We start from the raw sequence: 23,047 nt of genomic DNA, 5'->3' as shown, positions 1-23,047 counted from the left end.
CACTGGGCTTGGAGTCAGGAAGACTCATCTTCTTAAATTCAAACCTGGTCTCAAACATTTACTAGCTGTGTGACCCTGGGCAAGTCACTTAACCCTGTTTGCCCAATTTCCTCATCTGTAAAATGAAATGGAGAAGAAAATGGTAAATCATTCCGTATTTTTGCCAAGAAAATTCCAAATGGGGTTACCACCCATACTTCTGTTATTATCTCCAATGAGATTGGGAAAGGCTAATGAACAGGGAGGGAAATGAAAGGAGGACATACCAGAGAGGTCCAGGGTGTGCCACTGGAATTGACCTCACTCTCAAAAGTCAAACAGACTTATTAAACCATTTCTCTTATCTACAAAGTCTAAACCTCTATTAATTTCCCAGAGTAAAAAAAAATGCTGTTCTCACCAATCTTGGGAATAATGGAAAGGTCAGCCATAGTGACCAGCATTTACAAAAGTGCTACCCTGGAAAACTGGAAGTCCCAAAGCGTGACCATGCTCTGAAACAGATCTAAATGTGGAGCCCTAGCTTCACTACAGAGCTTAAATGAGCTTCCTAAACTTCTCTCAAAAAATTCCATGTAAAATCATGCCTCATAGGATGTGGACAGTAATACTGGTCTTGATTTTGTATTGGGGGGGTGGAGGGGAAAGGGGGCCTTTGTGCTATATTTAGTGTGACAGCCCAATTTTAGAAGGGGGGAGAGGCGAATGAATGGTTCTTTGACACAGTCAATGGAACACTAGGAGGCAAAAAAGCAAGGTTTTGGTGTGGACTGGAAAAGACTCTTGATAGTCAGCCAGGATGGAGCCAAGAAGTTCCATTGCCAAGTAAAAACACACAATGATGGGTGAGTGAGGTGAGGCTCCAGTTTTAGTGGTCACTGACATGGTCTGCTGATACAGAAGGAGACTTGGGTGCCTTTGCAAGGTGAAAGAAGAAGGAAAGAGTATGGATATTTTATGTAGCCACCACTATAGGCTAGATGCACGTGAAATGCTTTAAAACTATTATTTGATGTGATGTTGTTTCTTATTGATCCTAATTTCCAAGAGAAATACCCAGTTCCAACCATCTGCTGGCAGGACTGGGGTAATTTTTATATTCTTATCTTGCTGTTTTCCAGCCACATCCAAAGAATATAACCTGGGCCACTTTAGAATCTATTTGAGGTATGAGTGATGTGAAGCCATTCAGATATTTGTGCAGTTGGACCCTCAAGACAGCTCAAGCACGAAGACTTCTTAGATGCTTACAACTGCAAGGATCTATCTCTATCCCAAACCAACACGTAAATATCTTTTTGGGGGAGGGGTATTTATTATCTATCTATCTATCTATCTATCTATCTATCTATCTATCTATCTATCTAAATGTCTATCTATTTATCTTCTATCTACATACATACATACATCCACACACTCTCATAGATACTTATCTTCTCGTTGGAACATAAGCTACTTGAGAGTGGAAATTGTTTCATTCTTGGTAATTGTTTTCACAACATAGCCCAGTCTTAATAAATGCTTACTGATTTATTGGCTCTTTGTTATTAAGCAAGAGAAGAGGTAGTATGGTCTGGGGGAATAGTCAGGAAGACCTGAGTTTTAATCCCACTTCCAATATTTTTCATCTATCTGACTCTGGACAAATCATTTACCTTGTGTTTCCTCAGTTTATTTGAAAAGAAGAATAATAGCAGTTACCGTAGAAGGTTATAAAAAGGAAATGAGATTATGTGCGCAAAGTGCTTTGTAAATTTAAAGCCCTGTATACACTCCAAGTATTATTTATTTAAAGTGAAGGGGAAAGCAGCCAATGTCTCAGTTTACCAAAGTAAGGGAAAATCTTTAGTATATCATGAATGCTCTAGTGGAGGAATGAACACTACCCATTTCTATAAAATAATGCACATCTTATTCTTAGAGAGGAACTCACTCTCTTTTGCTCACTGAAAAGATACACTTCTCCTTCAAAACTCACGTGACAATCACAAAGAGTCAGGGGAACCCCACTAACAATTCCAGAGTCCACATCCAGATCTCAAACAGAGCGATTTCCCTGGACGACTTGGGCTCTGAAATCCCTTTCCTCTGATGGCTGGCCAAATGCTTTATTTGTCAACCTTTAGGGCACAGCAGGAGCATTCTCTGGGAGGGAAGGCATGGAGGACCAGGGAAGATGAGCACACTGTGTTATTTATTCTCTGAGGCTTTTGAGGCATTTCCAAAGGATATTAAAAAACTTCTCATCTCCAAGTTACAGAAGCATAAATGGATACCCAGTGAAAATAAGGAGAGAATTCATAGTCTCTTGGATACTTAAGAACCACAACTGGAAATAAATCTAATTTGTATATTATATGTAATAGTTACATATTTCACACTGTGACTTTCCCATTATGGTTTCGATATATCACAGGTTGGCATAAGAAATTAAATGGCAATTTTGAGGGAGTTTTATAGAAACCACAGACAACTCACAAAAGTCCTAGATAACACAGAAAAGGTTTAGAAACTCAGAAATGTATAAAATATATATTTTGTATTTATAACATCAACATTTTTTATCTTTTAATACTGTAAAGACCCCATAAAAGAAAAAAATGCAGACTCCTCTGGTACAAAGGGAGGGTTCAAAACATTTTATATGGATTTTCCAGAGAATGGGGCACTGTGCCTCTAACCCATATAATGTGGTTAGGATAGTTGTAATTGTTTTGGGTGGAGAGGAGTCCAGACCTATGATTTTAGTCAGGGTAGAGTATTCCCAGTGTGCAAACTTCCTTCACTGATGCAGATAAGCAACTTGTCCATAGTTTACAATCTTAAGAAATACCCAGGGAACTCACACAGTCACAAAGCTTCTAAGAGTCTAAGGCAAAACTTGAATCCAGGCCACACCAACTTCCAAAGTGTCCCTGTATAAACTATACTACAATGACTATCAACTAAACAAAATAATAATCATTTTTGTTGAGATTATATTATCTCAGTAAACCTCATAAGGATTTTGTGTTTAAAGATATAGTTCTTCAGTGTACTGAGATATATTCTTAGAATTTTGCCATCAAAAAAAAAAAGAATTTTGCCATCAAGAAAGTTTACATAAAATTCCTACTTGTATACCTAGCACTCTTCCCTTCACTAACTTATAATCTAGCTGGAGTGAGAGGAGATCAGGAGAACAAAATGACTCTTAGGAAACAACAGAGAACAACATGAGAAAAAAATCTAATTACATGCTACAGATGCTATGGGACAGATTGTAAATATTGTAAGAGAAGAGACAGACTCTGTTCTGGTGGGGGCAAGAGCTATGAAAAAATGATGTGAGCCTTTGATTTTCTGAAAATGTCCTCCAACACTTTCACCTTTTGGAAAACACCTATACCAGAGTAAATTACAAAAGTCAAACTGGTTGTTATATTATTTTCAAATGTTCATAAGTGCTTTGATGGGAACCACAGTGAAAGTATAGATCTCCAGAGGAGACCCTAGGGGCCTGAACTTGGGGTTGGGGTTTTGTGTTCTCCAATTACTCATACTTCACTTTACATCATGATCACCTACCCAACAAAAGGGATATTCAATGAGGACTGAGTAAAATTGGGGTCATTTTTAAGACTTTTATAGATTTATTCATAAAAACCTTACATTTGCAGCAGAGGAAGAGCAGCAAAAAAGAATATTTAAACCCCTCATTCATTCCACAAGCTTTACCAGACACAATATCTAAATACTATTCTAAAGTCTATGAATACAAAGACAAAAATAAAAAACAATCCCTGTCCTCATAGATTTCCATTCTACATAAAGTAGACATGATTCATTTGAGTTAGCCATTCTGAAATATTAACTGATAGTTCTGAAGAATGTTATTTTTTAATCTCTTTAATCTTTAATTCTTCTCTGATGGGTAAGGAATCATTGAGAATTAATGTGATGGAAGGAAGGAAAGAAAGCAGTAAAAAAGGAAGGAAAGAAGGATTTGTTAAGTGTCTACAATACACCAGGCATTTTGCTAAAGATTTTACAAAACTATCTCATTTGATTCTCACAATCTTGGGAGGTGGGTGCTATTATAGGCCCATTTTACATTTTACAGTTGAAGTAACTGAGGCAAACAAAGGTTTATTGATTTGCCTAGAAGTCTGTTTGGAAAGTGTCTGAGGTCACATTTGAATTCAAGTCTTTCTGACTCCAGGGTCAGAACCTATCCACCTAACCATCAGCCACCGTCATTCTCCATTTGGAGAATTATGAATTCAAATCAGGCCAATATTATGAATCCAATAACAACTCACTTTCATTGTGAGTTTCCCCAGGTCTCAGTTTCTTCATTTGTAAAATGGGAGGATAGGTTAGATGGCTTTTGACGTCCCTTCCAGCTCTTAATCTATGATACCTGGGATAGCTGAATGATCCCATACACGAGCCCAAGTGACATAGGAGCTAAGGATGCTTGGAGACCCTATAGTTGACTTCTCACCTGTTGCATCCTTAGAGCCTCCAGTTCTCTCTCCAGTCGGGTCCTCAGCCTTCGTTCCATCTGCTCTCTCTTCTCACATGCAGCCTGCAGTTGGGTCAGGGCCTGTTGCAACTTCTCTACTTTCTCTACATAAGCTTGCTTCTTTCGTAACTGAGAGGAAGAAAAACAAAGAAAATGAGAGGAGGAATGATTCATGTCAATAGACATTTATTAAACACAACATACTGTGTTGGCAGACATTATACTAGATGCTGGGTATTCAAAGATGGAAAAGAAAAACCACTGCCATCTAAAAGGGGGTATAGAACATATACACAAGCAAGCATAATAAAGGTAGAACTGATCATGACTAAAGAAAAATATAAAGCGGTCTATAAAAATCTAAGAAAAAATCTTTAGTGGATAAAGAGAAAAATTAGGGAAGACTTCATTGAGGAGAAAGAACCTGAGGTGCACCTAGAAAGAGAGATTTCAATAAGCAGAGGTATAGGAACAGTACAAGAAGATTGGGTCTGAAGAGAAATAAGCATCAGACAATAGTTACTATCATGCTTAGAAACATTATTCATTCTTGTCTTTTTTTGTTGTTATTTTTTTTGTCAAGACCTAAGATTGCATTGGGGACTCCTAAGGTGGATATTCAGTCTAACAATGCAGATTGTAGCAATTTGTCTGTAATTTATACTCTTTGAGCTGTCTGGAGAACTAAGAAGTTAAGAGACTTGACCATTGCCATAGCTAATATATATGAAAAGGTAAAACTTTATTGAAAATCTTTTCTCTATCCATTTCTTCATGTTATATTTCCGAAGGGTAGGGAATAAATACTTTCATCTTGTTCTGTTCAGCAGTTAGCACGAGGCCTAATTAAATCCCTAATAATGACAATGTCTGGTCATTGGAGAGCACCTTTCACCAAAGACTAACAAAGATTCCAATTGCTAACTTCTGGAGAAGGAAGTGGGAAAGCTTCATATTGAAGAAATAAGCATAACTGACAATGAGGATCACAAGGTGTCCATTTGAGGCAAACTCATCAGAAGGCCTCCTGAGGAATGGTGCCTGGATTGTGACCAGGGCCTCTCTGCCCTCCTGTAATCACCAGAGCACATCTCCTCCCATGCACCAGGTCTATACAACCTGGGAATTAGCCGATGCTTAAGATCAGACTGAAATGGCTACACAGCACCAGCCCTGAGAAACCAGATGCTCTTTCCTGTCATTCGGCACCTGGCCATGGAAATGCCTGGGGCTGATTCAGAGTATAAATTCAAGTTGCTCTGACCTCCTCCTGTTTGTACATGCAAGTGATTTATGAGATCCCAGCTATGTGAGGATTTTGCAAACCAGCAGTTGAATCCTGAGAGAGAATCTGGCCTCAGCAAAGATTTGAGCCCATTCGGCATCACCTCTCCTAATAGGGGCTGCTGGAGGGTGAGAGACATTCCTGACCTTTCAGAGAAGCATGGGGACAGGAGCTCACAGGCCTCTTCTAAGCCTGCTTGTGGGTCGGCTTTCATCCCACACTCCTCCTCCCATGCTCCTGGGTTACTGAAAGCTATGTGTTTAGCCCCTGGGAATGAGGAACTACCGGGGTTGAGGAACACAACAGGATTAAAATGGGAGCCAGATTGTGGTTACTCTATGACTGATTAGAGAAACTTCTGAGAAGATATATTTGGCAGTATGGATGTTTTAGATGTCACCCAAGCAGAGAGGGGGAATCATATAGAGGCATCTATGATAGTACAAAAAAGAATACTGGAGCCAAAACACACCATTTATGAACCTTGGCTGGGTAGGTTGGTTTCCTCATATGTAAAAGGAGGAGGTTACTTATCCAGATGATCTACACAATCCTGTCTCACTCTAAATTTATTATTTTATGATCTCAAAAGACTGCTTTCCAGTTCTAAATTTTACGAAACCAATAATAACTCATTTCATCATGCTTTACAATTTATAAAGCACTTTTCCCAACTTGTGAGGTAGGTAGTTCCAGTATCATTCCCATTTTACAGATCTTCAGAAGTGATAGGTGGTTTCCCAAGGATCACACAGCTAATATATATATATGAAAAACCAGCCTTGGGACTTAGGATTCTTTACTTTAAGCCCAGTGCTTGCTCCATTATAACAAATGGTCTCTCTATACTCCAATCATGGCAATAATGGTTTATCTAGGGGCGGGCTCCAAAAGGTTCACAACTAGCTTAAATAGAAGTTCTGGACCAAAATTTTCTGAAGACTACAAATAATTTGGGAATTATATTTTGAGTTAGAAGAAACCTTTAGAGATGAGAAAATTGAGATTCAGTCAGAGTCAATGAATTGCTCAAATTCGCAGAGCTAGTAAGTTTCCCCATGATAAGATTTGAATCTAGGTCTTCTGGATTCCAGTCTTTTAACTGCTTCATCATTCTGCCTTTCAAGGAATATCTTTCTTAAATAATAAATATAAAGTATAGAAAACTGCATTCAAAGATTCTAAGGATGAAAAATCTATCCATTACAACAACTCACTTTCCCATAGCAGATCTCCTGCCTTTGAAGAACTCTTCCTCTGGAATCAACAGAACTAATAACCATTTCTGGCTATTTACTTAACTGATGAATTTCTATAATGTCTATACTATTGGAAGCAAGATATCTAGAAAATACCTTGGTGTTTTCAGGAAGTCTTTCCTTACCTTCCTTACCATTCTGAAACTGCAACCCTTGCATTACAAGTAGCTTAGTATGGTAGAAAGAGCATTGAACTTGTCACAGGCCTTGAGTTCAAATCCTGACTCCACCACTCTGTGACCTTAATTTGGGCTGGGCTTCAGTTTCCTCATTTCCAAAATAAAGAGAATTGGACCAGGTGACCTCTAAAGTCTCTTCTGGCTCTAAACCTATAATCTTATAAAAAAATCTCTTAATAATTGGGAGACTGAAACTCTCAAATGAAATAAAAGAAAAAATGTGGGTCCTGGTTGGAGGCAGTAGCTTCTAATTATCTGGACAGGTTACATTAGTCCTTGTTAGAGAGGAAGTAATGAAAAAGTAACAAGTCTGGTAGGGATAGGCCAGCAGGCCCAACATCCAGGGCATCCTGGGGCATGGCTGAGCTTTTATGAGATAGAGAGCTTTTCTGAAGAGTTGGCAGTCCCTGCCCATATTATATAAGTAATGGGGTTCTTTGTCCACAGAGAAAGCCTGTAGAAAGGATTATCCAGTCAAGTGGATTTTACAGACCTCTTTAGAAATTCACATACACTTTCAAGGTTTTGTTTCTTTTGCTGACTTGGCCCTGTGGTTTTTCCAGTTGCCTGGACCATCAGCAAAAGGTAAAAATCTCACATACAAAGAAATTCATTTGAGCATCACCTCCTCTCCCCACTCTCCTACAGCAGGGCATTTCTGTCTTTTCTGTCTTTTTCATAGCCCACCAGACCCCCTATGGCTTCAGCAAGACCTTTTTTTTTTTAATACCTGCTTCTTCATGGCATAGGTTTCAAGTAGGAAGGAACCTGTTTGAAATCATCCAAAACTTAGTAAGAAGTTATCTAACCTAGCCCCCTGATTTTACTAATGAAGAAAATATGGACCACAGAATGGATGTGACCTGCCCAAAGGCATCATTTCAATACAGGTCAACCAACTGAGCCATCAATAAATATTTTTTGTTTGCTTGCTTTTAGTTTTTTGCTCTTGTGTCCTCAGGGCTAGCATAGGATCTGGTACATAGTAGACACCTAATAAATAGCTGCTGATAAATTGATTGACTAATTAAATACTGTCTGATACCCACTGTGCTAAATGCTGGGTTCTCTGGCTCCATATTGGGTTCTCTTACAATGCCATTTTTGCTCCCTAGCCAAAGGAGGTAATTTCTATAAGAACATCTTTGCTACTTAAGACTCTGAGCTGCTGCTGCTTCTATGGGACGGGCTCCTTGTCCACAAGTGTGCCATTCATTGTGAGAAAGTCTCTGGGTTCAGAGCTACAGGAGCCTCTGTTATCAGATGCCAGGCTTCCACCTTTCTACTTCCTCTTTCTATCTCTCCTTTCTCCTCTCTGATTCCCCAATCAGGGCCTCAAGAAGAAATCGTTCCAACTCCATCCAGTTAGGCTTAAAAGAACAGTTTGTGGGGTTTTTAACCCCCCAAAAAATTTAAACCTAGAAAGGTTTGGTTCCTTTAGAAAATGTCAAGAACATGATGTTTGAGAATGGTCAACATTTCCTGGACCAAAGTCGTTGGGATGACTAGGCCAAATTCCCAAAATTGGATAGGGTTTTGCTGCACACTGTATGCCTTCATGTGATTCTCTCCTCACCAAACCTCTCCTCCACCCCACCTCTTTTCTCCTTAAGACATTTGCCTTATTATGTTTAATTTGAATGAGATTGAAGTCCAAAAGACACAGCAATTGCATATTTCCCAAATTTATTCCAAGGCTGTTTTCTCTTTGCAAGTTCTGATGATTTCCTGGCCCATGCTTATTTCCATTTGGACACTCAACAACTCCTTGGTTCTCGTGTTAAAGGTTTTAAGCTCATTAATGCCTGCAATCACAGCTGCCTTTTCCAGTTTTCCTGGCTTGGAGCTATATAAACTCAATTTGTATTATTTTTATTTTGTAGGTTTCCCTATTTACCATCTCCTCCTTTCCCACAACAGCTTTGAAATTGGCACTGATTTTAAGGACTGGAGCTGAACTGAAGAGAGCCAAGCTGGAGGTTCTCTTGGCTCCGGGTCTCCCAGCCTCCCTCCCACTGGAGTCCTGGAAGGGCTCACCTCTTCTTCCAGTTTGATGACCTTGCCTTGAGCGTTGTTCAGAGCCTGGTCCAGGATCTCAATATGCCTTCGATGATCCTCACTAGCAGTACGGGCTGCTGCTAACTCCATTTCTAACTTCTCCTTTTCCTTCAAGAACTCTTTGTCTGAAATAGAGACAAGAATAAAACTATCTCTAACATAACCAAGCCCTCACTTGGGCTCCCCAAAGTCTTATTTTTGTTTAAGTATCTAAAAAAAAGATATGTGAATCAGTGGTGGGTTGCAATTCCTACCACCTTTCTCTTGGTTAATAGTGGTAATATGTGTAGGAAGGAGAAACACAGCTAAGTGGTATACTGGATAGACTTCTGCTCCTGAAGTCAGAAGGACTTTGCCTTAGACACTTACTATCTGATCCCTAGCAAGTCTCTTAACTTCTGTGTGCCTCAGTTTCCTCATATGTAAAATAGTGATAAGAATAACTCCTACTTGTTTGAGACTCAAACAAGTTAATATACATACAACACTTTGCAAACCATAAAGCATTATATAAATCTAGCTATTATTATAGTTATTATTATCATCACAAAACTATCACTAGAGTAGAATTAATCATAAATTATAATTCTATGGGTTTCAGAGATGCACAGTTTTCAAAGAACCATTGATCTTTACTAAAAGTAAAAATCTTATGTTTGTAAATCAATCTGTTACTATTCATTAGACATCTACTATTTACCCTGTGTGGTGGTGGTTCAAAGACAAAGGTCCTTCCTGCAAAGAACTGTCATTTTCTAAGGAGATACATGAATATAAATAAGTATATACCAAAGAGGTGCAGTCACTAGCAGTTATGGAGATTGGGAGAAAGATCTTACATGGTAGATGACACCTAAGTTGAGTCATGAAGGAAACTGAATTTTAAAATTATGAAGGTGAAAAGCATATCCCAGACTGGGGAAACATCCAAGCAGTATCATGTATTGGACATAGGATAGACCCTGAAGACAGAAAGATCGGGGTTCAAAATCTACCTCTGATATACATTAGTTTTGTGACAAAGGACAAGGCATTACTTTGCCACAAGCAACTTTTTAAGCCTATAAGTAAATTGCAGAGTTGCCAATCTATGGCAAAGGGCACTACTACTCACTGAGCTTGTTGTCCACAAACTGTCTACATTCTGAAAATGTCTTTGGAGTTTCCAGACCAGAAATTGATTATACTCATAAAATCATAGGTCTAGACTAAAATATGTGTGTTTAAATATATTTTATATATTATATATACATTTATATTATATATAATAGAAATATTATATATTACTATGCATACACATGTATACATATATCTCCATATATGCATATATGGATATATGGATATACATATATATGAAAACCCTTTTAGATGTACTATCTTACAAAGCCCTTTTAGATGTACTATCTTACTCTATCATAATAACCTGATGAGAAAAGTAGTTCAAGCATTATTATTCCCATGAGAGTTTAGATGACCTTGTTTAGGGTCAAATAACATCTTGTTCAAATTTTATAGCATGATGATGTTTACAGAATGCTTTCCTCACAACAATCCTGTCAAGGATGAAGGGAAACTATTATTATCCACATTTGGTAGGTAAGGAAATTAAGATTCTGAAATGTTAAGTGACTCCCTTTTTCTGCTGACAGCACCATCATCTTTCCAGTCATTTTTGACTCTTCTTCTTCCCCCTTCCCCTCCCCCCTTATTGATTATACCTTTTTTTTTGTTATACCTTTACAATATATTTTGAATCAACTTCTTTTCTCTGGAATGATGTCAGTTTAGCAATTCATCTGGTCTGCATAGAGGACACATGGTGGCATAGAACACGATGTAAATGTTTTCTCTGCTCATTTAACTCTTTTTAAATCACATAAGCTATATTTGTTTCTGGAATCACTCTCTCTATATATATTCATGGTCTCTGTTTTAGACTTGTTTATTTAACCAATGCTAAAATGTAGCCAGATTTAAATGCCTTCTTCCCACTCTGTGCATATGGCAGTCTGGAATAACTGATGAATTACTGGAGGTGGTGTCATAAAGATCCAGGTTTGAATTCCTCTTCTTATATTTACCAACTACATGTCTACATTTAACATCACTGACATATGGGCATCTCCCCAAGACAATGAACCCTAGCTACCAGACCATTTGTCTCCAATGGAAGGTCTTCTTTCCCTAATAAAAATCACAGATCCTTAGTATACTGCACTGCTGTAAGTTTGGAATGTAAAAGTTCTCCTTACCTCCCTTAGCTTTGGAAGAACTTATACTCTCTTTAAAGAAACAGAATATGTTGATAAAAATGGATAAATAAAAAGGACATAAGAAACAAACAATACTTTCAGGGTGAAATTACTAGGGATCAGCTTTTATGTTCATTATTAATTTGAAGTCTGCTAAAGCCTTAGTCTAGGGCCTCACAACAATGTATGGAAGTGTTACTGGGTTCTTAAAGAGTATGCCAGTGCATAAACTCTGGCAGTCTGGCAGATCAAGTCCCAATGATGGCTATTTATTCTCTGAGGTACAAGCTAGACAGAATCACAAGCACTAACCATTAGACTGGCCCTGATGGGACTTATTTTTAGCCACATCAATTCTGGAAGACTGTATACCAAGGTAGATCAAAATTGTTATCTGAAGTAATAGAAGGAACACCTGCACTGAAGACATAAAGAAGCCAGTGTGGTATAGAAATTTAGAAGATCTGTCCATTGACAGTGCCATAATCTTTCCAGTCATTTTGACTCTTCTTTCACATCCAAGGAATTACCAAATGTTATTGATTATACCTTTGCAATATATTCTGAATCAACTTATTTTCTCTGGAATAATGATAATTCATCTGCCCTGAAAAGGGTATACCACATGGTGATATGAAACACAATTTAAATATTATTTGGAGATTTGTAAGACTTAAATTTGAAGCTTGGAAGACTCCTGGGGTTAAATCCCATTGGCATTACCTGTATGACCATGAGAAAGTTATTTGATTTCCCTGATCCTCAGTTTTCCTGTCTATAAAATTTGAATAATAATGCCTATAATGACTACTCCATAGGGATAATCTATATAAAGCACTTTTCAACCTCATCATACTAATTAAATGTCAACTACAATTATCTATGATTATTACTGCAGATCCTACTGAAATAACAAACATATATAAATAGGAACCATACTTCCTAACGATAATGGTATCCCTTAAAACCAAAATCTAAGATGCCCAGATATTACCCTGGAACAGTGTACCTATTCTGAGCCTACCAAACTCAAATGAGGTAATATTTACTTGACACCTCTAGGTTCCTAGTCCCAAAGTCTCTTGGGCCAATGTATTCAGAAGACATCACCAAGAAAGGTCAGTTGTAGAAAACCCACAGGCTTTGTTACCAATATCTGGGTCACTGAATCAAACCTCTACATTCCTCTTTGTTCCCCTATGGAAAGCCACTGAAGTCCAAAGAAGAACTCCATGGGCCTGGACAGCATCTCCTCTGGCCAAGTGCCCAATGGCCTTGTCAAGTCTCTGGAGTGCATCCAGACCTCAGCAAGCAAACATTCCTGTCAATGAGTCTTTGGCATTTTATCCCAGCTAACTTCAAGCCCAACTGAGCAGAAAGTTCTTTCTCAACTCAATGGAAGATACTGCCCAGCCTAGCATGTGAGGCCATGGGAATAGGTGAGGCTTGCACTTGAAATGTCAAATTTACAACTGAAACTCAAGAGGAAGGACCACAATAAAGGCTCCCCTTTTTTTAAAGTGAGTATTACTATTACAATCATGATGTCCAATTGATAGGTTGTTTTAGGTAATGATAGTAATGAGTTACTGATAATGATAATAATAGAGATCAAATTTATATGATACGTTGAGGATTTGAATAACACTTTCTATATTTTATCTCAATTGATCCTCAAAATAACTCTGAGGTAATCAATGCTATTATTATCCCCCATTTTGTAAATGAGAACACTGGGACTCATATAGGTAAAGTGATTTCCCAGGGTCCCAAGAATTAGTAAATATCTTGTTTATTACAAGTTCAATTTTATTTCTCAGAGACTTTTTTATTTAATTCCCCAATGTATTATTTTTTCAATGTTGTATTTAAACTTCAACTCTGAACATCAATACAAACCACTAACCTTGCTCACTAATTTAAGTGCAATGCATAAAGCACCCTAGAATTATTTCAGATATGCCCCTAAATTCCCATTAGACTTTTCTTCTGACTCTTTCTCATTTCCTTTTCTAATGTGATCATAGTTAGTATCTACTCCTGTCCTGTGAAGAAAGTGGGGCTTTGAGCCTAGAGTTGAGGAAGAAGATACCATAATAGCTGTCTTAAAGTCTTCATAATGCTAACATGTAGGAGAGGGATTGGACTTGGACTTGTTGACCCCAGAGAGGTTACAAAAAGTTACAAAAAAAAGAAATTTCAATGAAGAACTTTCTGGCATTAGAGATCTACAAAAAGGATTGGTCTGTCTTTGGGGAGTGAGTTTCCCTTCGCTGGAGGTCTTTAGGTTGTGACTGAATGATCATTTCTCTGGGATATGGCAGAAAGGATATTTCTTCAACATGGATGCCCTTGGAGATTTCTTCAACCACTGAGACTCTAAAATCTTTTAAATGAAGACAGTAAAACCTAATGTAGGAACCATGTCTCTTCAGGAATAAGGGACCTACCTTGCTCCATGGTATTCTGAGAAAGAAAAGGGTAAAACTACTTTCATAATAATACTAGAAAGTTTTAAATTTCTAATGGTAAACAAAAATAGCTTTAGCCCATATCAATATAAACTATTTGTGGGAAACATTAATTTTTAAAGAGTATTAGAGGGGTCCAGAGACCAAAAACTTCAGGAGATGCTCCTGTTATAGCAACACCATATCCTGGAATCCCTATCCAATCCCTCAACTGCTAGTCTTCCTTTCCAAACTACTTTGTCTTTATGTGTGTTTATTAACTATACATTTATGTCTTATCCATTTTCTCACATACTTGTCTTCTCCATTAGGTTGTAAGCTCCTTGTGAGTAGAGACTATTTCACACTTTGTTATTCTTCATTATTGTTTCCTCAGTGTCTTGACACATAAAAAAGGCTTATTTAATAACTCATTGATTGATTGATTCATGCTTCTGGTAGGGTATAGACTAGGCATCCTTCAACTCCTCCAAGATGTCATGACTGTCTTACTACAATGACATTAGCTATGACATCTTCAAGGACGGAATCTGCTCTTCCACGGTTTTGATTTCCCCTTCTCCCATTTTCAGAGCTAACAGCTGGGCAGTCAGAAGAGGCCAGGTTGTAACCCTGCTATTCTCAAGTGGGCATTAATTACTGAGCCTTTCATCAGAGCTTTGGCCCTTGACAAGATGTGGTTTCTGATGAGTTGTTCCCAAAGCACTCTGGGTCAAAGGAACTCGAATCTTCAGAGGCTGTTGCCAGCCTTATCAAAGGGTGACTAAATCTCTGGAATGCTTGGTGGGTAATAAGATAGGCTTTATTCCCTTTGCTCATTTTGATGCAACCTGAGAGCCAACTGCTAACAGACAGTGTCTCTAGGGCCCTAGAGCTTTCCAAGGGAATGCTCAATATTTTTTTAAGCAGGGATGAAAATGAATCCAAACTGCTGTTACCCTGTGGCCCCCATCAATGCCCAAATCTCAAATGCCAGCATGACTGTGCAGGCAGCAACTATTCTTGGTACTCACACACAGCCTTGTAAAGCACTGCAATGTACTTCACATGGTCAGGATGTGACCTGCTTGGAGATGCCTACTTAGATCCTGCTTTAGAGGTCATTCCAGTCCAACCCTCTCATTACATGCAGATGAGTAAACTGAGGCTGAGATTTACTAACATTTAAGTGACTTGTCCAGGGCTACAAAATGTCAAAGACAGGACTTAAACTCTGGTCTTCAGATAAAGAAGGAGGGTAAGAAGATTGGTCAGCAGAATTCAACAATTTTGTACATGCTAATTTCCAAGCTGTCAAAACAAATGGTCAAATATACTGGTAGAGCCTTTGGAATTGAAGGAATACTTGTGGTGTTCTAAGCTCAATCAGGCTTTATGGAACCCCCAAAAAGCCTTATTAGAGAAGAAGCCAAAGAGACCTAGGCCAGTGGTAGGGATATACTTTCTGACAACTTCCCCATCGTCTAGGACCTACTGCCAGAACAAAACCTCCAGTGGTTAACTTTATTAAGTCTAATTTAGAAAATAGAAGACCAGCAAAAGGTATAATAGCAGGAGGAGAAATGAAAGAACAATGGGATCTTGATTTTGTAATTCTTCTACTCAGTTACTTAAAATAATTTGATTAAGGGGCAGCCAGGTTGCATAGTGGATAGAGCACCAGCCCTGGAGTCAGGAGGACCTGAATTCAAATCCAGATTCAGACACTTATTAATTACCTGACTCTGTGACCTTGGGCAAGTCATTTAAGCCTTGAAAAAATTTTTTTTAAATCTAGAAGGAATCTCAGAATTCCTTCATTTAACAGAAAGGGAAAGTGAGAAAGAAAATTTTCCACAATCTTCAGTATTTCATTAGAAAAACTTGTTAGAAAGCAGGCTCGCAGAAACTAGAAATAGACAGTATTCACACCATATACCAAGGAAAGTTCCAAAATACTTACATGACTCAAACATAAGTGTGATATTATAAACAAATGAAGAGCAATGAAGAAATTATTTTTTGGATCTATGGATAGGGGAAGAAATCATGACTAAGATAGGAACAGACAGAATTGCAGAAGATAAAATGGATGCTTTTGATACATAAAATTAATGAAATTTTGCCTTCAAAAAGTGGTTGTAACTGAAATTAGAAGGGAAGCAGGTAAATTGGCAAAACATCTTTGTTATATTTCTCTGAAAAAAGTCCAGTATCTAAAATATGTTAGAAACATATTCAAACTGATAAGGATGTTATTCTACAAAGTGACATTGGTCAAATAATATGAACAGAGAATTTTCAAAGGAGAAAATCCAAGTTATCAATAGCCATACAAAAAAATGCTACAAATCATTTAAAACTAGCAATTCTGAGGGGTTCCATCTAAATCCAATGGTTTGACAAATTTTTCCAAAGAAAGAAAATGACAAATGTTAAAGAGGTATGAACCTGAGAGCTGGTCAAGCCAAAACATTTGGAAATATACTCCGAAGTCCCCATATCCTTTGAAGTGGGGATGTCCACTAATATACCTAAAATCCAAAGCGATAAAAATGGGATAGAATTCACATGTGCAAAAATATTTAGAAAAGCTTTTTTTGTACTGCCAAAATATTGGAAATTAAAGGAATAGTAATCAATTGAGAAATTGGTATATGTATGGAATAGAATACTACTGTGCCATAAGAAATGATGAAAGGATGAGTTTTAAAGAAACTAAAGATTTGGGAAGATTTGTATGAACTGATGAAAAATGAAGTTAGGAGAACCAAAACAATTTATGTGATAGCATTACTATAAAAAACAAATAATTTTGAAAGATTTAAGAACTCTCATCAGTGCAATGATAAACAGAGGATGGTTCAAGATGTAGAATGAGATAAATATATTGGACATGGCTAATGAAGAAATTTGTTTTTCTTGACTATGTCTATTTGTTATATCATTTTGTTTTTCTTTGTTCTTCATTGGGGAAGAGCAAGACAGGAGAAAGAAAAAAAATTTATTCACTGAAAAATAAAATTGAAAGGCATAGATAGATCACTAGCCCTAGAGTCAGGAGGACCTGAGTTCAAATCCAGCCTTAGACACATAAGACTAACTTTGCTGTGTGACCTTAACCAAGTCACTTAATCCCATTGCCTTGCCAAAAAAAATAATAAAAAATAAAACTGACCTTTAAAAAATAAATCTGATCTTTAAAAACACTACCCTTGTTTGTTGCTGTGTAACAGAATCCAAAGAACTAAAGATTTGAGCTCAAAACTTACTCATGAAGAACAGGTATCCAAATTACCACTAAGTACAATTTTTTCCAGATTCCTCCTGCTGCTTATACTGCATTCACTAAATTTTAACTGAATTTCTCTGATATGTTAATCCTAAATTGCTAAAAAATTTGTTGGAAGAGGATGCATTCTAGGGAATAGTGACATTTTATTGGGATTGATAAGAAGTCATCTATTCAATCAGATCCATTAAATGATTCCAGTTTATTTTTGTGAAGGAAAATTTGAGGGGGGGAGGCATTGGAGAGAGGAAGTGGGAAGAAAGCTAGTGAATAGATGAGAAAACAGGAAGAAAGTAATTCACCTCAACACTTACAAACTCAACCAGGAGTATTGGTGCATACCTGAAATCCATATGACTAGAGGAAACTAAGCCTGGTGAATTTCCTCAAATCAGGAATTATGAGCTGCAGTTGGATTTAAGGTCAACTGGGTGCTAACATTAAGTTTAGCACAGGTAATGAGCACCTCTTGTGGAAGAGGGAGATTACCAGAATGTCTAAGGATGAATGATAGGAGAATGATGAGGTCAAAGCTTCAGCCCTGGGAATTAGCTGCACTTATAGACTAAGAGACAGAGGGAGACCCAAATAGTAAATTAGCCAATAAACAAGTATCTTCTGTGTTCTAAGCATAAGTGGCCAGTGGATAGAGGACTGGGCTTGGAATTGGGAAGACTTATCTTTCTGAATTCAAATCTGGCCTCAGACACTTACTACTAGCTGCATGATCCTGGGAAAGTCACTTAACCTTGTTGTCTCAGTTTCCTCCAAAGTAAAGTGAACTAGAGAAGGAAATGATAAACCACTCTAGTGTGTCTGCCAAGAAAACCCCAAGTAGAGTCATGAACAGTTGAACAACGCTAAACATCAAAATGAGTGCCTTCTATGTGCTAAGCACTGGAGATACTAGGAAAGATAAAAGATTGTTCTTACTCTCAAAGAGTTCACAGTCCCCCCCCCAAAAAAAAAAACCTCAAAAATTTACAAAACTGTTAAGTATCTTTCAGCATGAAAATATAGGAGATGCAGACTTATTAATACAGTGGAAAGAAGTCCCCCAGTTTTTGAGTCAGAAGACCTTGATTCAATCATCATCCCTGAAGCTTAATACCTGTAGGGCTTTCAACAAGTCACTTAGCCTTCCCAGGATTCAGTTTCCTTAACAGCAAAATGAGGAGGGATGAATTTGATTGACTTCTGGAATATCATTCATTGACTCATTCAATGCAAAATTGCTTTATTTGAGCAAAGGACCAAATGCAGCTAGATACGGAGGAATCCAAAAGAATCTTACATCTAGTGATCGAGAATGGGAAAAATCACTCCAAGTTTGCCCAATCATTTTTTTTTGCTTTTTAAAATATTCTGACAGTCTTTCCTTATAGTTCCTCAAAAAGATCTTTAACCTCACTAGTCCAAGTCTATAAAATAGGTTGCCATGGTTTCTCCAGTTATTTCAAGACTAGGTTGTGAGTAGGTGGTTAAATAAGTCCATTGACAAATACAGATATAATCTTGTGAGGGTCTCAAAGGGCTAAAGCAGTGAACTGCTTTTGAAACGAGTTTAAGAAAGAAAATTAAGTAAAGAAATTTAGATGATGAAAAAAATAAGAGATCTTGTAGAAATAGCTGCCTTTAAAAGATGCACAAGACTACTTGTAAAAGATGTGTTTTGCCCAGAGACAGATAGGTTACCAAATCAAGACTGTTCTCTGAGGTCACCCAAAAGTTCCTTCCCTGAATTTTAGGTCTGATTCAAATATGTTGAAAATCAAGTATGGAAACTGAGTAATGGTCAAGTTATTAACTATTTTATTTTCATTAATACATGAAGTAGAACTGATAATAATAATAACAAGGAAGGGGACATGAGGGTCCTAGTCTCAATGTAAGGCATCCAATGGAAAGAGAGCTGAATTTGCAATCACAGGAGCTCAGTTTGAATTCAGACATTGTCATCTGAATTCAAATCCTGATTCTGCCACTTACTCCCTGTGGAAATTTGGACAAGTCGTTTAGGCTCTGTGAGCCTCAGAATATACTTCTAATAAAATAAGTGGGTTGAACTAGATGACTTCTAAATTCTCTTACAGCACTCTACGCATTCTAGGATAACCCAATCCCTTTTATTTCATCTCATAGTCTTAAATACTTTCATAAAAATAAATGATTGGGTCACAAAAAGTTCAGGAAATAGATTCCTTGGGTGACAGAAGATAATGATTATGCTAATATGCTTTCTAATATGGATAATCTGGATACCTTATTGTAAGGGCTGAGACTGATAATGGTCTGATTTACTATCCAAAATACCAATCTGGGAAGAAAGACCCTCCAAGTTTCCTGCCAAAACATAAAACAGTTGCTATTTATACTCATTCCAGGTCATCAAAACTCAAACAATGAGCCACAGATTCACTAAGAATTAGGAGAAATGAAACAAGACATTTTCTAATATGTTAACTGGAAAGCAATGACATCTGACCATAGAATCTCGTGATTTGTATATTTAATTTTTATCCCTTTTTTTGAGTATAGTAGGGTGGGGGTGTGTTTAAGGGGGAGGTGCATACTGTGACTTCACTGGTGTAGGTAGGGAACTCAGTATGTAGAAATTTAGGAATGGAGTTTAGGACAAAAACTAGGCTTAATATATTGATCTAGAAATCATATTCATAAAGATGACAATTGAACCTATAGGAGCTGATGAGATCAAGTGGGGCAAGCATAGAAAGTGAAGCTTCCTGTAAAGTAGAAAATGTACTGCTAATGTAGGGGGAAAATGCATTATAGCTTTAGAGCTGGAAGAAATGTCAGAGGCCAAATAATCCAAAGCCTTCATTTTAGAGATGAGAGAAAGAAAAAAAAAAGCTGAAGCTCAGAGAGATATTTAAGTGACTTACTGAATGTCACTCAGTAAGGTATGACGGCATAATTTGAACCCAGATCCTTCAAACTCTAAAGCTACTCATTCAACTGTCTTTTGCTACCCTCTTTACTATCTTTTCTTAATATCAAATATAAGTAGCAAGCATTTTTTTAAACAGCTAATGTCAATGAATCAGGAGTGAAGTTAATGTACTAAATTTAAGAAGGTGGGGGGCGGGGGTTCCTCTTCCCAGAGGCCTATTCCAAAGGTTTTCTTTAAAAGCATCTTATATCTTACAAAGGATTTGTCACATAATGGCACATATCATCACATCATTCTGGGCTGGATCAGAATCTTAAAGTTAAGGAAGGAACAGAGTTGTACCTAGATTAGTATACTCTCTCCCCTAGACTTCCACAGTCCTTCAATCTGCAATTCTGCAGCATATCCTTCATCCTTTTTCCTTTCCATTCTATTATACCATAGTCTTTCTAAGTATCAGATGAAGGTTTTATTTTTAATAATGGTTTTATTTTTAATAATCTGAAGTCATTAAAATTTACTGGACTTAAATCAAATACTATTCCACTCCACCTCTGGCCCCATTAAATTTCTACATCAACATCCAGTAGTATTCTCAATATATTTTAGGAATCTCTAAGAGTTATGAAACAATTTACAACTAACTCCAGTCATTTCACAAATCAATTTTCTCCAGATTTTTAGTTCTTTACATGAGGAAATTATATTTTATATAAATAGGTATATATATATATATATATATGTATATATATATATATATATATATACACTTATATACACATATAGAAATATTTTTATATATGTATATTTTTCCTTTGCCTTCAATGTTTAGGAATCTTTATTTATACTGGAAGAACTATTTGAAATAATCTATCCAGTATTCTGAAAAGTCTATGTCAGATGACTTGTATTAAAAATGGTCCTGGAGCTTTAAGATAGAAGTAGTATTCAGAAACACTGAGTATTAATTTAAGAGATAGAAATTAAAGTGATTAATCCCAAGAATTTTGACCAAGAGTATTCTGTTAGGGCAGTTAGGTGGTACAGTGGGTAGAGCACCAGCCCTGGAGTCAGCAGGACCTGAGTTCAAATCTGACCTCAGTCATTTAATAATTACCTAGCTGTGTGACTTTGGACAAGTCACTTAATCCCACTGCTTTACAAAAAAAAACAAAACAAAAAAATGAAGATAAAGAGTATTCTGTCAAATGATATCTGCTAATTGACAGCCCAGCAGCTATATTGAGTATTCCTCAAGCCCTTCTTGAGGGTGAAATTTAAGACTTATAAAGTTTACCTCTAACATCATTTCCTATTTAACACTTGTCTGCCTAAGGCACTAGGCCCCCCACTATGACACACATCACTGACTAGATCTGTGAAACAAAGTTTATTTGTGCTCTGTCTCCTTCTTAAACTACTTCTCTTGACCTCCCTGCAATCAAGCATGCATCTTCAGTCCCATTATAAGGTGATAGGCTAAGTAAATGGATGAATAATACCAACTTACCTAGTAACTGGTGATAAAAATTACATTATACCATAATTGTTTAAGTGGAAAGGAATCTGGCCTTGAACTCAGGAAACATAGATACCAATTCATGATTCTACCACTAATTAACTGTGACCTTGACCAGGTAAACTTCTCCAGACATCAATTATCTCTGAAACTGAAAAATGAAAGGTTGTAATGTATTCCCTGTATTTGCTAAATCTGTTTCATACATGTGAGAGCTCCAATACTGAAAAGCCCCATTGAACAAGTCCTGTGTAAGTTGTTAATGATCCACTTGTTAATAATCCATTTTTTCCTAAGTGGCTTATTGAGAGGGGAATAAGTATGCTCCCAAATTCACACACATGCACACAACACACACACACACACACACACACACAAACAAACAAACACACAAAATGATTTTTAAATCAAAACTATAAAGGAAACCTTTCTCCCTTTTCATCTCATCTATCTTTCCAGGCTTATGACTAGAATATTTTCTTCTACCTCTGACTAATGACTCCCTCCTTTTTCATTTCAAAAAGGAGGCAGCTAAGTGCAGTAAAAAAGGGTACTTGGAAGTTCAGAGGGCTTGGATTCAAATTTAGCCTCTTATTTGACCTGTGTCACCTTAGACAAGTGGTTTAACCTCTCTGGATCCCAGATGCTCATCTTTAAGATGAGGAGGTTGGGTAAGCTGACCTCTAGGTCCTTTTCTAGCTTTAGGTTTATGATGATGCGATGATCTAGATTCACCCTTATTCTAGTCCTATATTTGATGATCTACTAGAGGGCAGATCATTGGACAGCAACCATTAAAAACTGGAGTTGTAATAAATGTCTTTGCCGTTCAAGGAAATATCTTAAAGATGATCTAATAGGACATCCTTCCCTTGATTCCTGAATTTTACATAAACATATATTTGGCATTCCAGGTTGCAGCCAACTCCCTCTCTACCATTTCAGGAAATGGTTAAGGAGACCGACTAAACCCAAGAAAAGCAATTAATTGATTTTTGTCAACATTTGTACTGAGGCTAATTCACAAAATAAGAAACCATAAGATCACAGATCTAGAGCAAGAAAGAACCTTCAATTATTTTACAGACAATAAAACTAAGGTGCAGAGAAGTTGAATAATCATTATCCCCAAGGTGGTATAATTTGAACTCAAGTCTTCTGACTCTAAAACTAGAGTTTTTTTCTATTGTACCACTCTGTCTTTCAAGAACATATAAGAAATATTTCCTTCCCCTTACTTTTATCCATCCACATCTCTTTTCCAAATATCCCTTCTTTCCACTACTACCTTTATTTTCCTCTTCCAGTCAGAAATATCTCTTTAACTCAGCTCTG

General features: G+C 37.1%; 1 protein-coding gene across 5 annotated transcripts in view; it reads right to left on the bottom strand.

The window, feature by feature from the left end:
• AMOTL1 (angiomotin like 1) overlaps nt 1-23,047 on the bottom strand; it is a 214,382-nt gene that overhangs the window by 22,333 nt on the left and 169,002 nt on the right. For all 5 annotated transcript variants that reach the window (XM_074216484.1, XM_074216486.1, XM_074216487.1 and 2 more), the window contains 2 exons: nt 9,268-9,413; nt 4,487-4,636 (listed from right to left, as the gene is read on the bottom strand). In XM_074216484.1, the coding sequence (XP_074072585.1) occupies nt 4,487-4,636; nt 9,268-9,413 (296 nt within the window). The remainder of the gene's footprint in view (nt 1-4,486; nt 4,637-9,267; nt 9,414-23,047) is intronic.

This window comes from Macrotis lagotis, chromosome 1 (genome assembly GCF_037893015.1).
Source record: "Macrotis lagotis isolate mMagLag1 chromosome 1, bilby.v1.9.chrom.fasta, whole genome shotgun sequence".
In the NCBI taxonomy this organism is placed as follows: domain Eukaryota; kingdom Metazoa; phylum Chordata; class Mammalia; order Peramelemorphia; family Peramelidae; genus Macrotis; species Macrotis lagotis.
This window is presented reverse-complemented; position numbering and strand designations above follow the sequence as displayed.